The 25,510-nt window shown below is 51.6% G+C and overlaps 1 protein-coding gene across 4 annotated transcripts in view; it reads right to left on the bottom strand.

Moving 5' to 3' along the window:
- MYO1D (myosin ID) overlaps window positions 1-6,460 on the bottom strand; it is a 163,228-nt gene extending 156,768 nt beyond the window's left edge. For all 4 annotated transcript variants that reach the window (XM_056362172.1, XM_056362173.1, XM_056362174.1 and 1 more), the window contains exon 1: window positions 6,321-6,460. In XM_056362172.1, coding sequence (XP_056218147.1) covers window positions 6,321-6,415 — 95 coding nt within the window. In that variant the 5' untranslated portion in view covers window positions 6,416-6,460. The remainder of the gene's footprint in view (window positions 1-6,320) is intronic.
- Window positions 6,461-25,510: the final 19,050 nt, after the last annotated feature.

Below are 25,510 nucleotides of genomic sequence, written 5' to 3'. Positions count from 1 at the left end.
CTCCCTTTTGCTACTTGTCTAGTTCGGATTTGCTTTTTAAATGAGATTGATGGCCTTTTCCATCTATGAAGATCAAGCTAGACCTTGTCCAAGTTCATAAGACAATTTTTGATGGACTAAGGGGAATTTTCATTCCATTCATTCCAAATTCTGACACAAGACAGCTCTCTGCAAACTGAGCAATTCTGAAGAAGCCAAGACCTGATGAGACCTAACTGCTGACCGTCCAAGCAGCAGTGAGTGTCCTGCAACATCTGCAGTGGCAGGCACCCCTCTCCAAAAAGAAAGCAGACTCTTCCCAGCAGCATTTTAATTCAATGCCACATGAACAATTCAAATACTCATACCTATTTAAAATGAGAAAATAAAAATGGCTTAAAGGCATGAAAAGCTTGTTTATTAAGCATGAATATTTCATTACCAAAAGCATGAATGAAACTAAGCATTCACATAATATTTCTGTTACTACCTAGCATGAAGCCAAACCTCTCCCACCACAACTTCAACCAAAAATATGAATGTTTAAGATGGTGCTCAAAAGATAAGAAAGCCGCTGTAAAAACATCAATACAATATAGACAGCACCCCTTCACTTACTTTAAGTAAGATTAAGTCACCAGAAGAGCAGAAAGGGTGCTATACAGATGAAGAACTAAGTGCCATCAATGATCCACATCCCTGCTGAGAAAGATTTGTTTCTAATGTATTCATGGGGACACTGATCCTCTGAAAACAGGAACAAATTAAAGTGTTTGGTCAACCCCAGAACTTGTGTGCGTTTTTCCAGACCTGTTGAGGAGAGCTCCCAGGAACACAAAAATGAAGGTAAGTCACCCAGTTTCCAGGTCTAGAGGATACTAAAATGCAGAACAAGAGTTTTGCCTTTCGGAACCATAAGATGAGTGACTATCTGTGCATTTACACAAAAAAAAAAAAATGCCCTTCGTTATCACCTACTGAAAGGGGCTGTGAACAACTGCGTTATAGCTTCTCTTCACGTCACCCGGGCAGTTACGAAGTCTGTACATTTTTGGCACCATCTTCAGCCTCTTGTATCCAAAACTGCCTGCACAGGAGTGTGCTGCAAACCCAAGAGACCAACAGCTGCTCATATCAGTCGTCCAAAACACAAACCAGATCATTTTTTAAGACCGACAGATACTATGAACTCAACCCACCACATCATCCAGAAGAAAAAATGTTTCGGGGTTTTTTTTTTTTGAGAGGTCCAAAAGGTATAGCCTACACACCACTGTCTCAAGACAATGCCTTCAAGATATCCCTCTGCAGCATTTGAAGCCCAGCTCTGTTTTGGTTTGCTACAGCCTTTTTGTAGAACTACAGCCTATGCTTCACAGTGAACACTTGCCTCAGCAGCAAACACAGAAAATTCTCAGAGGAAACACACATTTTCTTCATACATTCTTGATACCAAAAATATTATTAATCCTAATAAATACTAGATCTCTTTCAAAAGTATCTGCAATAAATAAGAATTTAGAACTGTTGCCTTAATTTAGGATAGCTTTGAAAATGTTAGGGTTTGACTGTAAGAAATAGTTGAGAAACAGTAAAGACCACTTGAGCATATTTTAAACTAAAGTCAGAACTGCGATTTTATCCAGCATTGCTTTAAGAAGTTTGAAATCACAATGTGTGCAGGGAGGCAACTGCACGGACTATTAAGCTATAGTTCTTTCCACCACATCCTCAGGTACAGGTGGGCCGGGATGACCAGGAACTATCTGAGCAGCAAGTACAGCCTTCCACATCAGATTTCATGCCGGAATTAGTTAAAAAAAAAAAATAAAGAAATGAAAGAAAAAAGAAGAAAAAAAAAAAAAAAGAAAACAACCCAAAACTCATTTCACAATCATTACATCTTACCAGGTGCTTTCACCAGCTTCCTTTCATGCATCTTTGAGTTCTTTAATAATCAGAACTAAGATCTATTAAGTTCCTCAAAGGGGATTTGCACAATGCTTATGAATAATAAGCAACTCGCTAGAAATCAGGAAAAGATGAGTCAAATAGCACCTGCTCACAAATTAGATGAGAGAACAGAAAGACCTTGAGCACACAGCTCATATGGAACTACCCCGAACGCTACGCTGCCGCTGTGATACATAATTGTCTGCTGCATTTTTTTCCTGCACTTCAGCATGGCTTTCCACTTACAGTCCCCAGCTGCAATTCAGAGGTGTTGGGTTTATCCACAGCTGGACCTTCACACCATCTCACTGCCCGGCACAGAGAGGATCACATCTCACTCTCCTGCAAAGCACTTGAGACCTTGTGAGGAGAAGCTAGTCTCAAGTTATTCCTGAAATTATCACTAAGACTGCAGAACAGATAATTCAAGAAATCAAGCTAACTCTTTGCATGCCATATGTATGATTTTTAAAGCTCTGTGTTTTGATTTGTTTATAAAAATGTTAGTTGTAAGGATAGTACAACGAGTGGTCTTTGCAGGATAATGTGAGAAATCACATATAAAACAGAATATTTCATACTTATGAAAAATAACCTTGCCCTCTTCCTTACAAGGAAGTAAATGAAAAATGATAACTTCCATCACTTGAAATTTTCATTATGGTGTGATGAAAAATGAAGTGATGTACAGTTTTGTGTATCTCTTACTCAAAAGTTCACACTGCAGGTTTCATCTACGCCACAATTTCTGCAAAACATTAGCAACTCCTGCGAGATCGCTGCTCCCTTCCCACAAGCACCATCTCACTCCACCTGCTATGGAATAGTCAGTCACATTAAGCCAAGACCTCGTGCTGCAATTGAAGTGTTTTAACAAGTCCAGAGCAGGATGCTCTCCCTTAGATTACAGGTGGGTACCGCTCAGAGTACAGCTAAATACTGGCCCTTGACTGTCAGCAAGAGGATCCGTGAGCTGTTTGACATTAAAAAGATTCAGTTTTAAGGAGCCTTTCAATTACTCTTATGTCCTCTGACAGGAACTAAAATGCCAACTATCACTGCAGTAATCAACCTGCCCACAAAGGTCAACCGGGAACCGATTAAAGGGAATGCCAGATTACCTGCTGAAGCACAAACTGCTCAAATATGGCAGTTTAAAATAATTCACACTTAGGAGCACTTAAAGAATAATTATCTGTTAAAGCTATAGAGGTTTGCTATAAAGAAACAAAGCTAGCTACTGAGTCCATGCTAACTGTTCCAAATAGTCCTGCTTGTTTATTTTGGGTTTGGGTTTGTTTTTTTTTTAATTATTCTGATGACTAAGAATCACAACCAGACACTGGTACGAAGCCCACTCAGAACTAAGGAATTCAAGGACCGGATGACTTTTATTTACAATTAGCACATAACGCACAGTGACTGCTTGAGTATCTACATGATATGGCCAGTTTATTAACCAGTTGCAAGACATCACCATGAAAAAATACTAATGCTGTGATATCCTTGCTGAATTGCTACATGAACCCACAAATTGACAACGCAAGATGCACAGGGATTGGGAAACGAGATAGTGAACTGACATTGCATCCATCCACCTACCTGGGCAGGTACTCACACTGACAAACACATCTGCCATACTAATCCAGCCCATGTCAACACCACTAAATTCTAGTATTAAAGTGCAACTTCACCATTTCTCTTTTTCCCACTAGAGACGTCCTTGGGGAAATATCCTTGCATGCACCAAAACTGGTATGATTTCAATTCCACCCACATCTGGGCTCACTTGGGAACTAAATCCAGCACAACCCATCTTGGGTCAGCCAGTGACCCTGAACAAAAATAGCTCTGGCAGAAAGCTGGATTTATGGAATAGGGTGGAGCCCATCCAAGTGTAAACTGAACAAACCTGCCACTTGAAGTTAATGATGGAGAAGCAACAATTTCTCCATTCTGTTCAGCTCAAGGCAACTCGTGCCATCTACACAATGTGACATAATCAAACCTCGAGCGGGTCAAAATCTAGGATGTAATTTGGGTATGACACAGTTTAAGATGTATCATCAGGCAAGAGTTAATTACTGTCTCCAAAGCAGTAAAAATAAGAGAAGCAAATGTTGCTTGAGAATTGTAACAACACCAGCAGCAAAGCTGGGTCAGCAGGCCAGGGCCATAGCTCTACTGGCACTGTCAAACAGGGTTTAGCAGAGTATAGCAATTTTACTGAAAAGCCTCACTTTTGGTAAATTCAGATTAGCTTTCCTAAACGTCCTGGTGCAGACAAGCCTTAAGCCAGGGGATGACAGCACCAAGGCTAGAAAAAATTAACAGTGTTCTCTTTTTCTTTTTTTTTTTTTTTTTTTTTTAACAGAAGATTATTCTGCCCACAGCACAGACAGATACAAGACAATCTTGAGCCAGACCTCTGCTTGCAAACTGCAGATTACGGCCAAAGTAACACATGCCTTCTCATGCAAAAGAAACTGTGGTTTGAATTGATGTCACAAGGAAAAGTCTGGTTTCAAGTACCAGTGATCAAGGTATCGAAGTTAAAGGGACACTTGATGGCGTATTAGACACAGCAGGGATGTCCAGACAACATCCTTCAGCACAATCAGCATGCAACATGACAGGAAAAAAATAAAACAAAATCAAACTGCATATCAACTGTAAGGATCAAGAATTGCTAGCTTTAGCTTGTTCTGCTCATCCTCTTTCACACAAAATTAGCAAAGTCTACCAGTGGCATCTCTCAGTTAATTAATCTGATTCCTAAATGCAACCAACATGCTCAGTTGATTTTTTTTTTATCTAACAATCCGTTTACAATACTTCATTTAGTTTCTAATACACATTAACCAAAGAATAAAAGCCCCAAGAACAACCTGTTACATGCATGTTTCCTGCTAATTACAATTACTTTGTTTGCAAGCCCTTTGTAATACAATTAGTGTCATGCCGTGCACAAATGAGAAACAAATTAAAGCTTTTAGAGGCACTGCAAAATTCTTTTGAATCTGACATTTCCTCATGTTCAAAGCTCAACTGTTCATGCTGTTTTTCTTAGTATTCAAACACAACTGCCCTCCCTATCCAAATAAAAATCCAAAATATAAAAGAAAATATAGTATCAAATACGCCAGTTGTTATTGTACCTCACACCACCAGGATTTGAGCCCTGACTTTGCAGCACCACAGAAGACAGGTACACCCCAGTAGCCAGGTGTCTAGCACAAAGTATTCCCGAGCACTCAGCGGCTGATGCAGCCAGACCTCAAAACCTAGATTTCACCCAGAGGAGACACCACAATTGCCAAAGAGCTGGTTTTCCTCCTTCCTCAGTAGTTTTATGCCAGCTGAGGAAGCTTAGCCCATCGCTCTTCCCTCGGCTATTGCCAGAACCACTCTCAGGTGCGCCCAACAACTGCACAGGCCTGACACGCGACGGATCTCATCTATCTCCAGAACACAAGTGGCAGGGGAGGAACAGTCAGTAAAGTACAAGCAAAACTGGGCGGGGGGGGGGGGGCAGCCAATAATCCACAGTTTTATCCCAAAGGCTTCCCTTTGGTAACTATCAAATCCTTGCACAAGCAGGGGTATAAGAGTTTATCAGGAAAACCTCCCATTAATCTTTTATAATGGAAAGTGAAAGGCAACCATGGACTTAGGGTCCCCACCAGCTGTCCCTCTATCAGTGCTGCTCAGGATTTAGTTGTGCTTCACAGAGGAAACCGGGACGAAAACGCAGATCTTCCTGAAGCTGGTCTAGTAGGGCAATAAAACTATAAAGATCACAAAACGTTAACGCAGCAAGGCTGCCCCAGTAAAGGGCTGTAAGGCTCCTACGGGGCTCGAGCAACCTTCGACTTGGTGACTTTTATTGCCGGTTTTTTTCCCTTTTAACTTTGCACACATATCAGCACAGGCAAGATACCTGTCAGAGGGAAGGCATATGAGGTGGAGCCTGAAGCAGATGAGGTCTGGTGAGAGGAGGGAGGTTTTGCAGGGGGGTGACTGAACACACACACCCCCCAGAGCCAAAGGGGGGCTCGGTGCCCCCTGGCTGCACCCTGGGCACCCTCCTATTTACTTGGTCCTCCTGATTTACCCCCATTTCACAAAGAATTCCCCTCTTTCGTGCAGAGTTTGCCCCTCAATCGGGCTCAGGCAGGGCCGGTTCAGCTCACTAAACCGGCACAGCCCACCCCCCCTCCCCACAGCCGGCAGCTAATCGGGGGTGCAAGGGGGTAACAACCAGGAAGCCAGGGCTTCACAATCCCCTCACAATCCCCTCATAAACCCCTCACAAACCCCTTCCCCCCGAGGTGAGGAGAACGGGGGTTACCACCTCCCCGCCCGTTCCCCCCCCTCACGGCACTCACCGCAGGCGGAGGTTTGCCATGAATTCAGGCATCGTAACGGCGTCCATCAGCACGAAATCCGCTTTACCGAACTCCAGGCTCTCCTGTTCGGCCATGGCGGCAACGGCTGAGTTCGCGCTGCCCCGGGCCGGGGCGGGAAAGTGGCGAAGGCTTGGGGGGGGGGGGGGGGTGTGTGCCCGCCTCGCGCGCGCAGGTGAGGCGGGGCCGGCGGGTGCGAGGCGACCACCGGTCGGCGCCCCCTGGCGGCACGCGCAGCGTGCACACCACCGGCCCCGCCCCTCAGCCAGCGCGGGCGGGAGCAAGGAGCGCCCTCTGCTGAGGAGAGGGGCGCACTGCACATGGGGAATCCCACCGGTATGGGGGCGGCGGGGGGCACTCCCTGCGGGGGGGAAGGGGGCTGTATCCTGCACCCGGGTGACACCCCCACCCTGTCTCCCAGCATGGGGGGGGGGTGGGGGGGGGTGTCACATTCCTGCACGCGGAGTAAGGACAGCATGGGGGGGGCCTTCATCCTGCACCCCGGCGAACCTCCAGCCCCGGGTGCTGCAAGTAGCACTGGATCCTGTGCCGGGGGTGTTGGGTGGGGGGGACCTTCTGCACCCACAGACCCACCCCAGCGTGCAGCAGGGTCAGATCCTGCCCCCAGAAAATCTCCACTGCAGGATCCCCGTGGGCAGGGCCAGATCCTGCTCTCAGAGGATTCCCGCCCCACCATGCAGGGCCAGATCCTGCCCCCAGAACCTTGGCTGCCCTCCCGGACCCTGCTCACTCTGGCACTTACCAAACCCCCAGACTCCCCCCAAATAAACGCAAAAACTCCCACCTGGGAGCACCCGGTCACCTGCAGGGCCAGTACCACCATGAGCTAATTAGATTAATGACGGACCTAGGAGCAAGCACAGCCTCACAGCCCCACAGCCCAGTGGGTGCTGGTGGGCTGCAGCCTCAGCTAAAAGCGGTGACCCCCTGGTTACAGGCAGCGGTGCCTGGCTCCCTGCCTGCTCCTGGGTGAGCAGGGAGGAGAAATAGATAGATCAATAGATAGATGATAGATAGATAGATGATAGGTAGATAGATAGATTGATAGGTAGATAGATAGATAGATAGATCTCCCCCAAAATACCATGTCTGCACATTGCTGGTGTGGCATGGGTGGCTCCCTGGAAGATGGATGGTTTCTGATCTTGTTTCACACAACGTGCTAAGTATTTTTTGTGTCATTGCAATTTCCCTAATTGGCACAATGCTAATTAAACACCTTGTAAATGCCCTGGGAAAGGCAGAGTAAGGTGGAGGCATTGGGGCCGTGGCAAGCAGGTGTGGGACCAGCACAGCAAGCAGGCAGCGGCGATGGAGCATGGGAAGAAGGCAGCGACTGGGCAGAGCATCCTCTGCCTCTGGCCCCACAGGAAGGAGAAGGCAGATTATTCCTCCTACATCCATATGCTACTGGTACATTCCACCTGGGCTTGGGTCCAGCTGCCCACTTTCCCAGCTCAGCTCGGCTAGCCACATATCCAAGCCTGGGTGCTTGTGTCTTAGCTGATTCTGGAGGTTTTTGGCTTAAAATGGAAGTGCTGGGGCTTGGGGAGCCCTGCCTGAGCCACTCCTCAGCCGTGCTGATGCTCTGTGGGTTGCTCTCCCCACAGCCGTGCTCCCCTGGAGCCTCCTGCCCTGTGCCTGCCACCCCCGCCTGGCTGGGTAGCCCCTGGTTGCTTGGGGCCACAGCGCTGGAGGCCACCCAGCTGTCCCACTGCAGCAGAAGAAGCCACCATGGCCACCATGAGGTCCTGCTAGCCATGAAGCTGGTGTTGCTGCATAAGCTCTCCAAGCCTCCTCTGAGATCCTCAAGCTGTGACTCCTCCCGAAGGGACCCAGCAAGACAGGACAGTCTTAGGAGTATTTTAATGTGGTTTTGGTAAATAAAAGTATTTATTAGCATTGTTTAACGGAACCTCCTACCTGGGCTGGTGCTGCCGGGCCTGGACCGCCATTGCACCCAGGGCAGGGCGCAGGAGGGAGGGTGCTGGCACACACCCACCTAGATAAACATTTGCAGAGCAGCCCTGCCAGCAGGCAAACATTCCCCAGGGCACAAAGGGGGCTCCCCAGGGGCACAAAGGGGGCTCCCTGGCCAGTGGAGCCTCCTGGCTCTGACAGCCCCGGGGCTGAGGGGCAGCTGGATGCCTCCTGGCACCAGATCTGGCCAAAAAATGGGGAGAGGAGGAAGGGTGGTCCTTGTTCCAAGTCCTGGGGAAATATCAAGCTTGGAGAGCAGCAGCATCCCCTGCGATACTGTGTTAGCTGGTGTCACTGAAGTGACCTGTTTGCAGGCTCTCTGTGGAGCCCCTTCACCTGCCAGTGTCCCTGCCCCACAAGCACAGGGGTGGCTCCAGGGTCTCCAGCCTTCTGCCCACAGCTTCAGCCCCAGCCATGGGGGTGGTGATAGCTGCCCACCCCCACCCCCTTTCCCATGGAGGGGTTCTCAGTCCCAGCAAGTGCCGGCGGTACTGAAACACCCTCCCTGCAGCAGCCTTTCCAGCTTCTCCTCCCAGGAGTGTGGACAGGATCCTTCCAGAGGGATCTGGCCTTTATCACCTCGTGATGCTGGCATGAGCCGAAGGTTGTGAAATGCCTCTTCAGCGGGTTTGTAGTGTGAGGTGGTGCCAGGGCAGGTCAGGAGAGCATGTGTTATCAGCATTGCCTTTTCCTACTTGAAAACCCAAAGGTCGCCTGGGCTCTAGAGAGCCAAGAACGTGACCTGGTGCAAGCACACTTGCAGCCAAAGCAGGTCCCCTGTCGTATGTCAGGGTGACTTTGTGTGAGAGGCACCAACTGGAAATCATTGTGACGCTTCAATTGCCCTTTGAATTTTGTTGAAATCTTGAGATGCAGCTCTGGCTTTGGCGTCAAGGTCAGTGTCTGACACAGTGGTGCTCAAATCCCTGAGCAAATCTCTGCTCAAATTGCTTTGTCCTTGGAGCAAATGTCTTTCCAAATCCCCCTCCAAGCTAAGGCTCTCCTGTGTGGAGCTGTGCTTCAGTGTGATCTGGGAACAGATACAATATAATTAGTAGAGTCTTGAGCAGCCAGAGCTAATGATTCCTCGCCCAGGACTCTAGTTTCCATCAGTTTTCTGTTCAGTGCTTGGGTGCCCTGCTCATCCCTTTTCTTTTTGACCCTATTCTACAGAAACCTGTACCCGTCTCTAGCAAAGTCAGCTGAAGCGGCATGAGAAGCTCTGCACCAGGGTGATGCCTGCAATATGTGTCTGCATAACACTTGATCTCACTCGGCCTCATCACTCAGTGGATCCTCAGCTCTCCGGGGTCCGTGCTTCAGCCTCTTTATTTCGTCCTTTTTTCTCCCTCTCTTTATTTCATCCTTATTTCCCTCCTTTATTTTGTCCTTATACGCCCTCTGCTTTTGGAATGGAGAGTCCTAGTGTTAGAAATAGGGACCTGAAACACAGGTTGAATCAAGCAATTCCCCAAAAAATCTCTCAGAGGGTCTGGTTCAGGGGCAGAGCAAAATGTGCTCCACTGACCCCATGGCAGCAGCAGTTTCTTATGTGTAGGCAGCCCCTGGCACACGTTCATCCCCAAACGTGGGCACAGTTCCCCTGCACCCTGGCAGCGACACATCAGAGTCTGTGTTTGTTGTTTCTTTTGCAGTTGTGCTGTTCAGTTCATCCTCCCCCCTCCAATGTGTTCATGGGGAAACATCTGGAGGTAAAGCCTTGATTCAAAACTCAAGAGCGATGATTTATTCCTGGAGGGGAAGTGCCCTGTTGAGGCTGCATGCACCACGTGGACACCCTTTAAAAATCCTCTGTCATCCCAAAAAGCAGCTTCGGTAGGAGCAGGAGGATAACTCCCAAGTAACTGGGCCTGAAAGGGCTTTTCAGGATTTTTTTTTATAGTGTCTTCTGTGATTATTTTTTTTTTACTATGCTGCTGATAGAAGCCTAGACAGACTGAAGCAATGGAAGGGTTAAACATAAAAGAGGTACATTGTTCAGTCTGCAGATCCAAAATTGACAGAGAAAGATGTCTGTCCTGAGCTCTGGAGGACCGTGGCTCTTGTGGTTCGCTGCTCTGAAGGATGGACTCGTGCCATTTGTGTTGCCTTCACTCAGGGTCGCAGCAGCCTTTCCAAAAACCAGAGCTGAAATCAGCCCAAGTCTCTCATCTGCAGAGCACAGCTGCAGTTTTTACAGCTCCGGCTGGAGACTTTTAAGTAGACAGTCCTAAATTAGGCAGCAAACAACTCTGGAAAAGCAAGCAGTGGGGCTGCTTTGCACTCCAGCACAGCACAGTGTGAAAGGATGGGGACAAGCCAATAGAAGTTGCTTCTTCTCATCCCATGCGTAAGGAGGGATGAACATGCTTCCCCTCGCTGGGGAGCTGTGAGGTGATGAACTGAAAATTGGCTTTGGAGCACATCCCTGTGCCTGGGCAGGAAAAAGTCCAGTCAAAGCCGCCTGACGGTTTGCTTTTAGCTATTTAATTGCGTTTAAGCTAATCACAGCAACAAGGTGGGGCAGGATTGGGGCTGCAGTTGCTTTGGGCTCTGGGAGCTGGATGGTGTGGGAGGTGCAGGTTGGCTGTGTACCTGCTCCAGGTACCAGCAAAGAGCCGTGTCGTGGCCGGCAGGTCACTGGAGACAGCAAAAGGGATGAGGCTTGCTGCCACTCTGTCTGTGGGAAGAGACAGAAGCCAGAAGCAGCTTGGGTACCCACGTTCCCCACCACTGCGGTCCCTGGATGAGGCATCACGAGAGCTCCAGCATCCCTGCTGTCTGCTTGGCCCTGCTGATCCTGGCTGGCTTCAGGTGCCAGCTCTGCCCAGCACAGGGATGCAGGCCGTGTGATGGCAGCTATGTGCCAGTGCCAGTTTGAGTTCAGCCAGGACATCAGCCTGAAAGTCCACCCAGGTGGGTCTGAACACATCAAAATCACATCTCAGGAGCACACTGGAGACTCAGCACAGAATTCCCTGAGACCTGGCTTCTCCCTGAGATGGAACGATGGAATTGAGGACAAAAAAGGTAACTTAAATACAGAGATTTTCCTGAAGGATATTCTCTGATGCCTCAACTAATGATCTGCCTGGTCTCCCTTTAAAAGCATGAGTTTTGCTTTTGATACTTTCCATCGATGCTTCATTTCTTCTTTCTTAGCTTCCTCTGATATGTCTTCTTCTATTTCATCAGTGACATCACCTTCCTCCCTTCCACAATTTCATTGCTGGTAAATAGCTGCCATGGGCCTCCCCAGCATCAACCTTTTGTGACAGGGTAACATATGCCGTTCCCTCTTCTCTATTTTTCTTCCAAAAAGGGAAGCAAAAAAGAAAATTACACATCACATCAAAATTTCCAGTCTCACATACACAACAATGTTATGGTCTCTAGCCAATGATGTTAAACTGTAAACAAACCTAAATATTGAGTTCTCGGGCTTTTTGTAATTATATAACATGGATATTGTGTTTCCTTTTGTGGGATTTTCCAGGAAACATTATTAAGACAGAAATGAGACTTCCCAAGTCTGTAACGTGACTGTTGCACAAACAGGTACCCACTTGTACTGGAAGAACATTATGAACACCCCCTTTCAGGACAGAGTGCGACCGAGCAAGACATCCTGTAAAAGAAAGCAGATAAAGTCGAGTCCACAGTGCTGGGTTAATGGTTGGACTTGATGATCATCTCAAAGGTCTTTTCCAAACCTAAATGATTCTACGATTCTATAAAACTTTCCCACAGCTGTTGCTGAAAATCCTTTTGAGGATGTTTTTCTTTCTGCAAGAATAAGGTGGAGGAGCTGAGAACCCAGAGGCAGCATGATGGGTTACGGGACTGCCTTGTCCCTCTGCAGTACCCAAAGTTTTTGTTTTTCCCTTCCCAGAGAGGAAGAAATTTGCCCTATGGCAAAAGCTTCACTATGAGCCATTTTGTATCTACATACAAGCTTGTGATTCCCCAAGCTGATGAGAGGTGGGAATTCAGCCAAAACCATCAGACTGACTTGTCTGAACAGAAGGGAAACATCGTGGGATGTTCTCCAGTTATGCAGTATAGCCAATTTTGCAGCAGCCTGGATAAAAATATCATCCCTCCTTGCCTGGAGATGTGATGCTGAGCCTGGACCAGCCCTTACGAGCACAGAAGTGATGGAAACCCAGGCTGACCATTGAAATCTTGAGCTCCTGTACTCCGTACTCTTACTTCATGGCAGCGGGGAGGGAGGTGGGGGGTGGGGTGGGGAGGGCTAGTTACCCTCTTACTGCACTGTGTGGCATCCAAATGGTTTCCATTATAACTCAAAAAAAAAACCCCAAAGCAAACAAACAAACAAATAAAGAAGCTTTTTGGAGTCTGGAGACCTTTGACAAAGCTCAGCCAGCTCCATGGTCCCTGTGCGATGTTCCCAGGGCAGTTCTCACACCTTCCCCCACCCCAGCAGGGGCCTGAGGCAGCACGGCATAGTGCTGCTTCCCTGCGGCAAGGCAGCTGGGTCATCACAGATTGGTGGAAGCGAACACCTCATCCAAAAATCTGCTCTTGGAGAGCAGGCGCTGGTTCAAGGCTGACTGCAGTCAAACAACTGCCTGGAGCTGCAAGACTGCTGGGGACAGAAGCAGAGCAAACCAGGCTGGAGGGGTTCCTTGACGGACTGTCTAATCACCCTGCTCCAGCACAGGATAAGCCCAAGTTAAACCCTTTATGATGGATGTTTGTCTAATCTGTGGTTTTTTTCTGGTTTTTTCCCTCCCTGAAACTTCCACTAATGGAGACTTGACATCAGGCAATTTGTTCCGGCGCATCGCTGTATTTACATTTAGCCAGTCCCCCTAACTAAAGCTCTCTTACTGCAGTTTCATCCCATGACTTCTCATCCTCTCCAGGCAGAGACAGAGAAGCATTTAGTCCCTTCTTCTTCATGGAAGCCTTTTATTTCTTGAAGGATGGTTATCACAGCAGTGCAGAACACGCAGCTGCTGAAGGAGTCTGGAGGTCAGCTAGTCCACAGCTGTCTGATCCTCCCCCAGGCTTTGGTCCTCTGGACCAAACAACCCAATCCTTTCATTCTTCCCTCACAGATCATATTTTCTAGGTTTCTGCTAATCCTTGCTGCTAGCAAAAAAGGAAGGTTTTTCAGGACCAGTTGTAGCAAGGAAGGAGCAAGTCCCCAGACCTGGGAGGTGAGCGAACCCTGCCATGTGTTCTGCCAAGGGATTGCTACCTTGCCTGCCATCGTGTGAGCATTGCAAGAGCACAGGGCTAGGAGAGAAGCCAGCAGGATGGCAAGCAAAGGCAGCAAAGCAGGACTTTTGTAAGGGCCAACTGCCTTTGTCTGGTCTTCAGAAACCAAAATGGTTGCACCACATAATATCCAGATCCATTAGAATTTCTCATCTCTATTGACGTGACGTAAAAGATCCTGAACTCGGTCGCTTTCACGAAAATGGGTGATACACGGGGTCTTCTTTATCCACCAGCGCTCTTGCTTCCTGCAGGTGTCTTGAGCAATAAAACAGAGCACATCCACCCGCAGCAGCAGGTGCTTTCCCTGCCCTCCTCTGGGCAAAGGGAGAAGGTGCCCAGACCACACCATGGTTCCCTGACACAATGTTGCCTATCCTGACTGTAAAAAAAAAAAAAAAAAGCAGCAGCTCCTAATTTACCTATCAGAGAAAAGGCTCTGAAGGCCAATTAAAGTCTCCCTGTATTATTCCTGGAAGTTACTCCTCCATTCCCTTCCCTTCTCAGCTAATCCAGCTACAGTAGGACATAGCTTCTGAGTGGGAATTCTAGTTCAAGGGGCAGGTTTCCAGATATCCAAGATGCAGCGGAATGCTTAGGAAGATCCTTCATGGAAACCTGGACTCCCATTGCCAAAAGAATGTCAAAAATCTGCATAGGTATTTCTTTTTATCTCAAAATCTTTAAAATCCCTGTGTCTTAAAAAAATCTGGCACAGCGACTTCAGCTGCAAGGCATCAGCGTAAGTCAATATGATAATCACCCATTCATCATGACACATCATGCCATTCTAGCAAAGGGACTCCTGAGGGCATGAACCTTCCCAATCAGTCATTAAAAAATGTGTTGCAACTGCTCATAAGCTTCCTCCCACCCACCGCAAGCACAGCAGCCCCCAGCCCCGAGCTCTCCTGGTGGGAGCACAGTCCCAGGCATGAGTCAAAGGTGGCCGAGCGCAGCAGCGGCTGCCAGCGATGACCCTCAGTTCCACTGTGCTCCAGTTCCTGGGAAAGCCATGGATGGCTGCGTGGAATAACCAAAAGAGAAATCCCCTGAATCAAGGACTAAGAGCTGGGTGTAACTTAGCAGAGATTCAAGAGAAATACAACGGCCACTGAGAGGTCCCGGCTGTGCACCCAGTGCTTTCCAGCTAGGTCAGCATGAACAAGCCTTCCCTGGAGCCTGCACCCCAGGGACTTGTGACTTGACTTCTGGGTACCAGAACGTGTGATCAGCAAACCTGTGATGGGCTCAGTGTTGTGTATTTAAAGAAATGAAATGATCAAGGGCATGTTGTTAGCCCAGGTCACAGCCAGCCCCTTTGAAGAGAGGTGGGCTCAGGCCACCCAGGTCCCCTGCCAACCTCCTTGGTGTCTCTGCACCCATCAGTGAGGCAGCTGGCGTATGTTGTCCTCAGAAAAAGCAAAGACGTGAAGTCTGGTACAGAAAGGATGCAAGGATGGCGAGTTTGATCGAGAAGAATCCAAGGGCCAGAGGGAAAGCGGAAGAGAAAAGAGATGCTGAATCACATGAAGTTCCTGCCAGCCCATTCCTCCAGGTCCATCTGGGCAGCAGCACAGCCCTCTGGTGTGCCAGCCACTCACTCAGCTTTGTGTCACTGGGAACACTGTGCCCCACCACCCAGGTGATTAACAGAGATGTTTTCTCTGCAGGAAGCTCTAGGAAAAAGTAGGAGAAAAATGCTTAATGTGGTAGGAGTGCAGAGGAGGATACAGGGTTGCTGTGCTCCACAAGAAGCCAGAGCCAGCCGAGCGTTCTGTGGGCGAGTCCTACCACTGCTCAGCCAGCGGCTCCTGCAGTGTCTCTGTCACAACCCCCACCTCTGCTTGGGGTCACAGGGCTGGCACTGCTGACCATGCCGGCAGGACCGGCAAGGAGGGCAGCTGGTGCCGCACTGCCCTCAGCCCTGCCACAGGCGTCTGCTCCCAGTGTCCCCAGCCCTGCCGGCCACCTTCTGCTCAGGGACCTGCTCGTGTCACGCAAGCATGCCCTGGTGGGAGCAAGGCCACCCGAAGCACTGAGGGGGTCATTAGCACTGGTATAAAACGCACCGTACGTTTTTACCCACACTTCTTTCCTCTTTCCATCTCCATTCTCTTGGTACCATCGTGCAGCATCGACCGCCGCCCCCGGCGCTGCCCCCCACCCTGGTCTTGCCTCCTGACGCTCCCCCCCTTCAGCGGGGGTGGTGGTGGGCAGCCTTCCTCCTCCTTCCTTCTCCTTCCTCCTCACCAGAGAGGCTCACGCAGCCTCTTCCCAGCCTGCAGAGATGTCGCAGCATCACAGAAGGGTTTGGGTTGGAAGGGACCAGCCCGTTCCACCCCCTGGCCATAGGGGCACCTCCACTGGACCAGGTCGCTCCAAGCCACGTTGAACTCGGCCTTGGATGCTTCCAGGGACGGGGCATCCACATCTGTTCTGGGCAGCCTGCGCCAGCACCTCAGCACCCTCACAGTGAGGAATTTCTTTCTAATAGCTGATCTACATCTGCCCTCTGTCAGTGCAAAGCCACTCCCCCCGTCCTATCGCGACATGCCCGTGTACAAAGCTCCTCTCCAGCTGCCTGCCGACCCCGTCCGGCGCTGCGAGGCCGCCGTGAGCTCTCCCGCGGCTCCCCGCGCCCCCACGGTCGGCCCCGCTCGCACCCTTCCAGGGGACGGGGGCCCGGCCCGGCCCCCCCGCCCCCCGCCCGCCCCGACTCCCGCCGCGCCGCCCCCGGCCGGGCCGCGGGCACTAGATGGAGCCGCTCGCTCGGGAAAGCGGCGGAGCCCCGCGCTCGGCCGGGCCCGACAGCCGCTGCGCCGGGGCAGGGCCGGGGGGGTAGGGCTGGGGGCAGAGCCGGGCAGGGCCGGGCAGGGCCGGGGCAGGGCCGGGGGCAGGGCCGGGGGCAGGGCCGGGGCAGAGCCGGGGGCAGAGCCGGGCAGGGCCGGGGCAGGGCCGGGGCAGAGCCGGGGGCAGAGCCGGGGCAGAGCCGGGGAAGGGCCGGGGGCAGAGCCGGGCAGGGCCGGGGCAGAGCCGGGGAAGGGCCGGGGGCAGAGCCGGGCAGGGCCGGGGCAGAGCCGGGGCAGGGCCGGGGCAGAGCCGGGCAGGGCCGGGGCAGAGCCGGGGAAGGGCCGGGGCAGAGCCGGGCAGGGCCGGGGGCAGAGCCGGGGCAGGGCCGGGGCAGAGCCGGGGCAGGGCCGGGGCAGAGCCGGGCAGGGCCGGGGGCAGAGCCGGGCAGGGCCGGGGCAGGGCCGGGGGCAGAGCCGGGCAGGGCCGGGGGCAGGGCCGGGGCAGGGCCGGGGGCAGAGCCGGGCAGGGCCGGGGCAGAGCCGGGGCAGGGCCGGGCAGGGCCGGGGGCAGGGCCGGGGGCAGAGCCGGGCAGGGCCGGGGCAGAGCCGGGGCAGGGCCGGGCAGGGCCGGGGGCAGGGCCGGGGCAGAGCCGGGCAGGCGGCAGGGCCGGGGCAGAGCCGGGCAGGGCCGGGGGCAGGGCCGGGGGCAGGGCCGGGGGCAGGGCCGGGGGCAGAGCCGGGCAGGGCCGGGCAGAGCCGGGCAGGGCCGGGGGCAGAGCCGGGCAGGGCCGGGGCAGGGCCGGGGGCAGGGCCGGGGCAGGGCCGGGCAGGGCCGGGGGCAGGGCCGGGGGCAGAGCCGGGCAGGGCCGGGGGCAGAGCCGGGCAGGGCCGGGCAGGGCCGGGCAGGGCCGGGCAGGGCCGGGCAGGGCCGGGGGCAGGGCCGGGGGCAGAGCCGGGCAGGGCCGGGCAGGGCCGGGCAGAGCCGGGCAGGGCCGGGGGCAGAGCCGGGCAGGGCCGGGGCAGGGCCGGGGGCAGGGCCGGGGGCAGGGCCGGGGGCAGAGCCGGGCAGGGCCGGGCAGGGCCGGGCAGGGCCGGGGGCAGGGCCGGGCAGGGCCGGGGCAGAGCCGGGCAGGGCCGGGGCAGGGCCGGGCAGAGCCAGAGGCAAAGCCGGGGCAGGGCCGGCGGCAGGACCAGGGGCAGAGCAGGCAGGGACAGGCAGGGCCACCCAGACCCCCTGCCCAGAGCCAGGGTCCGTGCCAGCCGTAGGTGGGAAATGCCCCCTGCACCTGCTGGGAGCTGCATGCACATAAAGATGACATACTGGCGGGGCTCATCGCTGCGTTTGCGTGGCTGGGAAATGCAGTTCCCACATACAGGATGGGGGGTTACTGTGTAAATTTGACGTAGGATGGGGAAATTGTGATCTAGAAGATGGAATGAGGGACCACAGGCAGCCTGGGAGCTTGTGTCAGCAGGCTGGGGAATTTGGAGCTGGACTGGGATCCCGCACCCATGAAGTCAGAGAAGACTTCATCTCTGGCAGCTCCCATGGGAGAACAGAAGTTTGACACTGGAGGGTTCTTCTGTCTGGCAGAGAAAAGAAAAATGCATGCCAGCACTGTTGGCCGAGACTGGAAACAGCACATATTTCTAACAGGGGAGGTAATTAATTGTTGGAGCCACTCATTAAGGTATTGGCAGGCTCAGTCACTGACAGTCTGAAATCAGGTTGCATAAGTTTCTATAAAACACTTTTCTTCAAACGTGAGTTATTTCAGGGCTGTCCTGCATCACCCAGATGCTTCTTTAGAGTCAATCCTGGGTTGAAACGCTGGGTTTAAGTGTGGCCTTTGGTGTTCGAGTGTCACAGCTGAGCGTGATGCTCCTCAGGCATCACACCCAAGAGCACAGTGTCCTCCAGCAATGACCTGGTCTTCATCCCTCAGCGAAGGAGTCCTCTTGCACTCTTAGTCTCAGTGTGGTTGCAAGCATGGGAGATCCTCACCAACTGACAGCGGGGGCACTTGTTAGGTTTTCTCCTGCAGCACCCTCCTGATGCTACGTCATGTGAGCTGCTCCCAGTACCGCTTGGCCATGGCCACGCAGGCCTGGGTTAGACCCTAGGTCATATATCCGTTTCTATAGTGGTCTTTTCTTGGTTTTGACACCTGGCACCACAGAGATGCTGTCTTTATGCTGGCCATCGCGTGGGACTGTGTCTAAGCATGCAGGACTTCACAGATCTGGGAACAGCCAGTTTCCCAGTAAATGGGCAAGTAACCCCTTTACCCCTCCTGGGTAAGAAAGGTGGGAAAACCAAAATATACCTGATGTTTCAGGTATGTGAGTGTTTGCTGCATTACCCCTGCCTGGGGTGTTTCCAGTTAACAGCTTATTTGTGAGTGTGAACATCAAAACCGCCCTCTGAACTGCAGCTCCCCCCTCCAACACCCAGCATCCATGCCAAGTGGCTGTACCTTGCCAAGTGTTTACAGTAATCCTTGCCAGGTCCTCAGACTTTCAACAAAGACATCTGCTAATCCGCAGAAATGAGCTTTCAGGAAAGAGAGGCTTGAAGGTTTCAGGAAACCTCCTGCTCCCAGCCGGGCTCTGCGAGTTGTGAACTTGCCTGTCCCAGCTGGGGAAGCACACCTGAGTCTCCCAAGACTGGGATTTGTCTCACACAACAGTTCCCAGTAGGTTTCCTCAGTTGGATTAGTTATTCCGCACCGTTTGTGGCCTCTGCCCTTGTTTCTGCAGCCTCCTCACTGTGCACAGATTAAAGACGATCCTTGTGAGATGCCCAGACGGGACCTGAGTCAGGCCAGGCACTCAGGGCCTGAGCAGAGCTGCTCCCCCACCCCTGCACTTCCTGTGATCACAAGACTGCAGGAAAATGAGACGAGGAGCGGAGATGCTGGTGAGGACCTGGCTGCAGAAGAAAGCCTCATCCTGCTGCCGTGGGACTCCGTGGCCCAGTTTGCCCCATATGGCCACAGGAGCCAGGTGCTGTAAGCTATATGGTGCATGAGGTTAAGCAAGGTGAGATGTTCTTTGCATCCCTGCATCCCCTTGCCTTAACACACTAAACCAGGCAGGTGCATCCACTCTGCTCTGATTTAAACTCCTTCTTTGGAAACGTATAAATACTTTTATGGCTCTGACAGAAATTACCCAATTCCCAAGAAATGTGCTCAAAATCTAAAGACAGATCAAAAGTTTTCAGTGTTTTCCTTCTCTGAAGGCTGCAGCCTGCCCTCCTGCCCGGTGCATCAGAGGTCCCATCTCCTGTGGCAGGGGCCCTGCTTGAACCCAGCCTTCCTTGAGCGTGGATAAAGCCTTTCCTCCTGAATCCCAGCTGGCTCTTGCACAGCTCCTCTCCCTCTCCTGGAGAGAGGCTCCTTTCAGTTTCAGGGCTGGGAAATCACATGCTTGATGGCTTCAACATGATGTAAATGTTTTTGGAAGAGACCTGAGCGCTGGTTGGGTGTGCTTGTTTTTCAGGCACACACCGCCGCTGGGAAGGGGCAGGCGGTGTGACCGTGACCAGCCTGGCCTCCCCTCCTGGCACTCCAGGCAGAGCCGGGTGACGCTGCTGCACTGGTGAAAACATGCAAGCGCCAATTTTCAGCATTAATAATTCCTGCAGAGGGAACTGCCAAGAGCAGCTGTGCGTGCAGTGATGGGGAGAATGCCTCGGCGTGGGTCACAGAGACCTGGCCATCTCCTCCTGTGCGCTTGTCTCCAAAAGTGGGAGCTACCATGGGGGCTGCGAAGCACCCGTCTAGAGACAACAACCAGTTCAGAAAGCCCTAAAGCTGCAGATGGCTGGAAATCAGGAGGGTTTGCTGGGAAGGGGGCTGTCCTCGGGCTCCTTCCCATGTCCCGTTAGCTGCCTAAGGTTTCGCCCTGGCACAGCAGTACCAGAGGTTACACACAGAGTGGCTGTAGCAAACCCATCCTGCAGCTCCTGAAGGCACTGCTGGAGAGTCCTTGCTCTGACGCCAGTTGCCAAGGTGCTTTGCCAGATGGATCTTTGATCCATCTCATTAATGGCACATTTTATTTTTAACAGCTAAGAACATGAACTGGGGCACAACCTCCCATCCATCTCTGCTTGCAGTTCCCAGGGGTGTTGCATGGGTTTGTCCTCACCTGCTTGAGATGTAAAGTCGCAGCATGGGGAAGGATGGCCTGGCCAGCCATCTGCCATCCTTCACCCCCTCTCTGCCCCAGCCTGGGGCCATTGCAGTGTTCAGAAACTCAATATCTGGGCCACAAAATTAACCCTGCAACAGCTGAATTAACCCTGCCTGTGCCAGCAGACCTATGCCTGAGAGCTAGAGCGAGCACGGCTGAGCAGCTCATTTGACTTCCTTGCCCAAAGCTTCCTTACGCTTTCCCTGAAAGGTAAATCCTCTACATTTCTCAAAAAAAAAACCTCAAGGCAACCTTGGAACAAGTCTCTGTGCCATGTGCATGCAGGCTGGGACAGATGTAGCCCACACGATTCAAGTATCAGGCTCCCAGCCCAGCTCATGGACTGAACGAATCGAGGTTCATTTGCAGCAGGCAAGAGAATACATCCCGCTGACTGCGGCAAATTTGCACGTGCATGGTGGACTGTGCACTCTTAACTGCACAAATAGAGAGGCAGATAACAGAGACACTGTTCCCAAAGCCCAGGAGCAGAGGGACCAGTCCTAAAAATAGCATCACTGGGAAAAGTGATCTTTGTATTTTTTAAAATAGCCTATGCAGCCGTTGGGTGAAACAGCCAAAGAAATTCTTTCTGCTCGAGGAATGGGGGAATACGTGTGGCTCCGGGTGATGCAGCCCTGCCTTGGCTGGCAGCACAGGCTGCTTTATGCAGAAGTCTGAGAATGCACGTGGCAGTGGGGGAGAATGAGTGTCCTGTGGCTAGCAGGGAATGAAAGATGCTTTATAGTCTCCTTGGACTTTTTCCTTAAGAAAGACATTGGTTTCTTTTTATGTTTTTTTAGAAGTGACTTTGAAGTTGTGCATTTATGTTAAAAAAGAACCTATTTCTTATCTTCACTGGGTAGAAGCTGCTTTCTATCTAATACAAGAATTGTTGCTCTTATCTATAATAATTCTTTGATCAGTTAGGACATGCCTAAGCCTGCGTATATGGAGAACAGAATTAGGCTCCCATCTAAACTTGGCAATGCAACAACTTTCCCCCGTGATGTCTGTTGCGAGAGCATCTTGGGATCCTGTTGATGAATAGGGCTCTTTTCACATCTGGTGTTACAGGAGCCAAAACAAAGAGTTTGTCTCTGAGTCAAATCATTCAAATCATTTACAGCGTAACATGACACAAGGCAGGGATAGGATAGAATGATTAGTTTGTCTTTTGCTGCAGTTCCACGTTGTGGCAAGATCTATTTATTTTAATGCAGGAATTCCTGTGGGAGATGGTCAAGCCTGCAGCTTAGACAGACACTTGATTTAACTTCAGGACTTCACTGATGGAGAACTATTAAAGTGGATCCAACCAGCTTTTCCTGCTCTACATGCTAGCCTGAATTTGCCTCCTTTCTCCTCCTGGATGTTGGCACTTGTTATTCTTTTATTTGTTAAAATAAATATCTTCTAACATCAGAATCTTCACTGGAGACAGTGATCAAGTCACTCCTTAACTTTTTCTTAGTTAAACAAACTCAATTGCTTTAGTCTGTTGGGCGGGTTTGTCCCACCTCTAATCATTCTTGTCTTTCTGGACTCTTTCCAGTTTGTTTTTTGCAGTGGCAGCACGAGTTCCAGTAACCCTGTGACCAGGTCTGGCTAGATCTGTTCTGATTACATGCAAGGGTCAGGCTCAAGCTGTTTTAAGCACCCGACAGTAAAAGCAGCTCCTTACTGAACATACGCTGTCCTCTTTCATGGTCCCGAGTCCACCTGCAAGAACAACCTGTCTTTCCACACCCCATGGAGGGGCAGGAACGCGGTTAGAGATGAGGAGGGAGCAAGGGCCACATGCATGCTGCTGGCCAGAAAGCTCTTTCTGACTCAGTTTCCTTTTCCTCCAAAACTTCCTTCTGATTTGATCAATAGAAAAGTATACATCTGGCAGAAAAGGACCAGCTCTACCAGCCAGACACCAGCAGGAGTTTTTGTTCCCCTCCTTGCCTGCAGCGAGCAGATACATCACATCAAACACTGCAGAGGACTGGGTGGAAAACTTGACATTATGGTGACCTCCAGAGAGGTTCCCCAAAGCCCAGCTTGAATTCTAAGTCCGGTTTGTAGCAGGAATGAACTTTGCTGCTTGCAAACCGTGCCTGGAGAATTGCGTGGATAAATCCCGGGTGCTTTCATGGAGATTGGGAGAATTTAATCTAGCAGTGCTACTTCACTTCTCTGTGCTACAGCCCAGAAATGTTTGCTGTAATGGCTTCACCCTCTTTTCAAATATTGGTCTTGGAAAAAGGACTCCCAAAGAAAACTGTAAGGCAACAACAAATGTCTAGGACTAATTGAAGGCTTCTGGTTTGTAACAGCCTCAGCTGACTCATTTCTTGACTTATTAGGTGACTAACAAATTCATACAGCCCCAAGAGGACAGATGGCCCTATGGGGAACCATTTTTATGAAAAAAGAACTCTCTGGGGAAGAGAGGTCACTCTCATCAGACGGACATGGGTTTGGGACAACAGAAACAGTGTGGTTGGTTTAGCCCTAGAGCTAATACTATCTGAAGAGTGTGAATGCGAGTGAAGAGTGTGAATGAATGTGAGTGTGAGAGAGTGAATGCGAGTGAAGAGTGTGAAGAGTGAGAGATCCAGCAGATTCACCACAGGGTTTCTTGTTGTGTTTTTCAAACCCATTACTGTTTTGCTGCTCCTGCTGCTGGATTCCTTGTGTGAATAGCATGTCCCACGAACACGAGCACCTTGGCTTTGCAAAACCCAGCGACAGGCTGTGAGTTCATCTGGGTATGCGCGCTGTAGGAAACCAACATCTGCTACTTTGGTTAAAGTCTAGAGGCTGGGTGTTTGGTGTGAGCTGGAATTGTGTAGCTTTAACCCCTTCAGCTCTTCTCCACAGGCATGCCCAGCCCGGAGCTTCCTCTGGAAAAAAATGGGAGGTCATGGAACCATCTCCCTGGTGCGATCTTGCAGCAAGTGCATTTTTATCTCACCACCAACTCTAACCTGCAGTATTAACATCAACAAAAGAATGGTTAGGCACGTGTTGAGCAGTGCTCCAAAGAGCAAGTGGAAGAATTTCAAAGGTTGATACATTGCACCCACCTCACAGGTACTGATCATGCTGAAATGTGCCCAGGCTGTATCAGAGAATTTTGGGGTTGGAAAGGACCTTTAAAGGTCATTGCACTGGGTTTGCATGGCCAAGTTTTGGCAGGTAGGGTGGGCTACAGGGGTGGCTTCTACGAGAAGTTGCCAAAAGCTTCCCCCATGCCCGACGGAGCCAACGCCAGCCAGCTCCAAGATGGACCCACTGGCCAAGGCTGAGCCCATCAGCGACGGTGGTAGCGCCTCTGGGATAACGGATTTAAGAAGCGGGGAAGAAAACCTGCAGAACAACAGCCAGAGAGAGTAGTGAGAACCTGTGGGAGAGACAATTCTGTGGCCCCCCAAGTCAGTGCAGGAGGGCAGGGGGGGCTCCAGGTGCCAGAGCAGAGACTCCCTGGCAGCCAGGGGGGAAGCCCCCGGCAAGACAGACTGTGTCCTCAGCCCATGGAGCCCACGGGGGAGCAGACCCCCACCCGCAGCCCATGGGGGACCCCACGCCAGGGCAGGGGGTGCCCGCAGGAGGCTGTGACCTGTGGGCAGCCTGCGCTGGGGCAGCTCCTGGCAGGACCCACAGCCCTGTGGGGAGAGGAGCCCGGACTGGGGCTGGGCTGGAGCTGGGCTGGAGACCCCCCCGGAGCCAGCTGGGCCTGGGGGGCTGCAGCCCGTGGGACGCCCCATGCTGGGGCAGGGGCAGAGTGTGAGGACCCTCCTCATGGGGTGGAAGGAGCAGCAGGGACAGCGTGTGATGAACTGACTGCAGCCCCCATTCCCCATCCCTCGCGCCCCTCGGGGCGAGCAGGGAGAAGAATCGGGAGTGAAGTTGAGCCTGGGAAGAAGGGAGGGGTGGGGGGAAGGTTTTTTAAGGTTTGGTTTTAGTTCCCGTTATCCTGCTCTGATTTGACTGGAAATAAATTAAACTAATCTCCCCAAGTTGAGTCTGTTTGGCCCGTGACAGTACTTGGTGAGTGAACTCCCTGTCCTTATTTCGACCCACAAGACTTCTGCTGTATTTTCTCTCCTCTGTCCAGCTGAGGAGGGCAGTGATAGAGTGACTTTGGTGGGCACCCAGCATCCATCCAGGGCCAACCCACCACAGCCATCTAGTACACCCCCCCTGCAACAACCAGGGACATCTTCAACTAGATCAGGTTGCTCAGAGCCCTGTCCGGCCTGGCCTGGAACACTTCCAGGGAGGTATATGGGAGAAAGACACGTGTGGAGGGAGAAGCTGTGGCTCCTCTGAAGCTAGGCATGCAGGAGGTGGCAAATCGCCTGGCTCCAGCATTGCAGAGCTACCTCCGCTGCCCTGGGACTCACAATGCCAGGCAAAATGGTGCTGGCCAGCCTGATCCACAGGGGATGAGCGAGCCAGACCACAGCCTGTGCTCCCTCCTTCCCTGGGCAGGGACAGCAAGGCTGTGCTGCAGAAGTCTGAGCGACCGGCCTCAACGCAGAAACGTGAGGCACTGGGGTGTCACAGCTCTCACTGCTGCTGCCCCACATGGCTCAAAGGCTGCAGGATCACGCGGTGGGCAGGCAGTCCTGGAGGAGGAAGCACAGGGGAGAAGCCTTGATGTTACTCTTGCCATTTAGCTGGTATGAATTATCTTTTTATCTAGTGGATGAATTACACCTGAGGACAAAACCTCTGTCTTACAGCATGCTTTAAGGGCTTTTGTTATTTTGCAACAGATTAACACATAATTAACTTTAAAGCATTGCATGCATTTTTCTGTAAGATTAATACCATGTCTGATTGAATTTTTAGCCCATTTCCATTTATACAATCTTTTTACAGTCTGGTTTAATTTAATTAGACATTCCAGTCCCTGACACTTTCGATTTATCT

The sequence above is a fragment of the Falco biarmicus genome, chromosome 17, assembly GCF_023638135.1.
Source record: "Falco biarmicus isolate bFalBia1 chromosome 17, bFalBia1.pri, whole genome shotgun sequence".
Classification (NCBI taxonomy): Eukaryota; Metazoa; Chordata; class Aves; order Falconiformes; family Falconidae; genus Falco; species Falco biarmicus.
The sequence above is the reverse complement of the archived record's forward strand: the minus strand, read 5'-3'. Positions and strand labels throughout refer to the sequence as shown.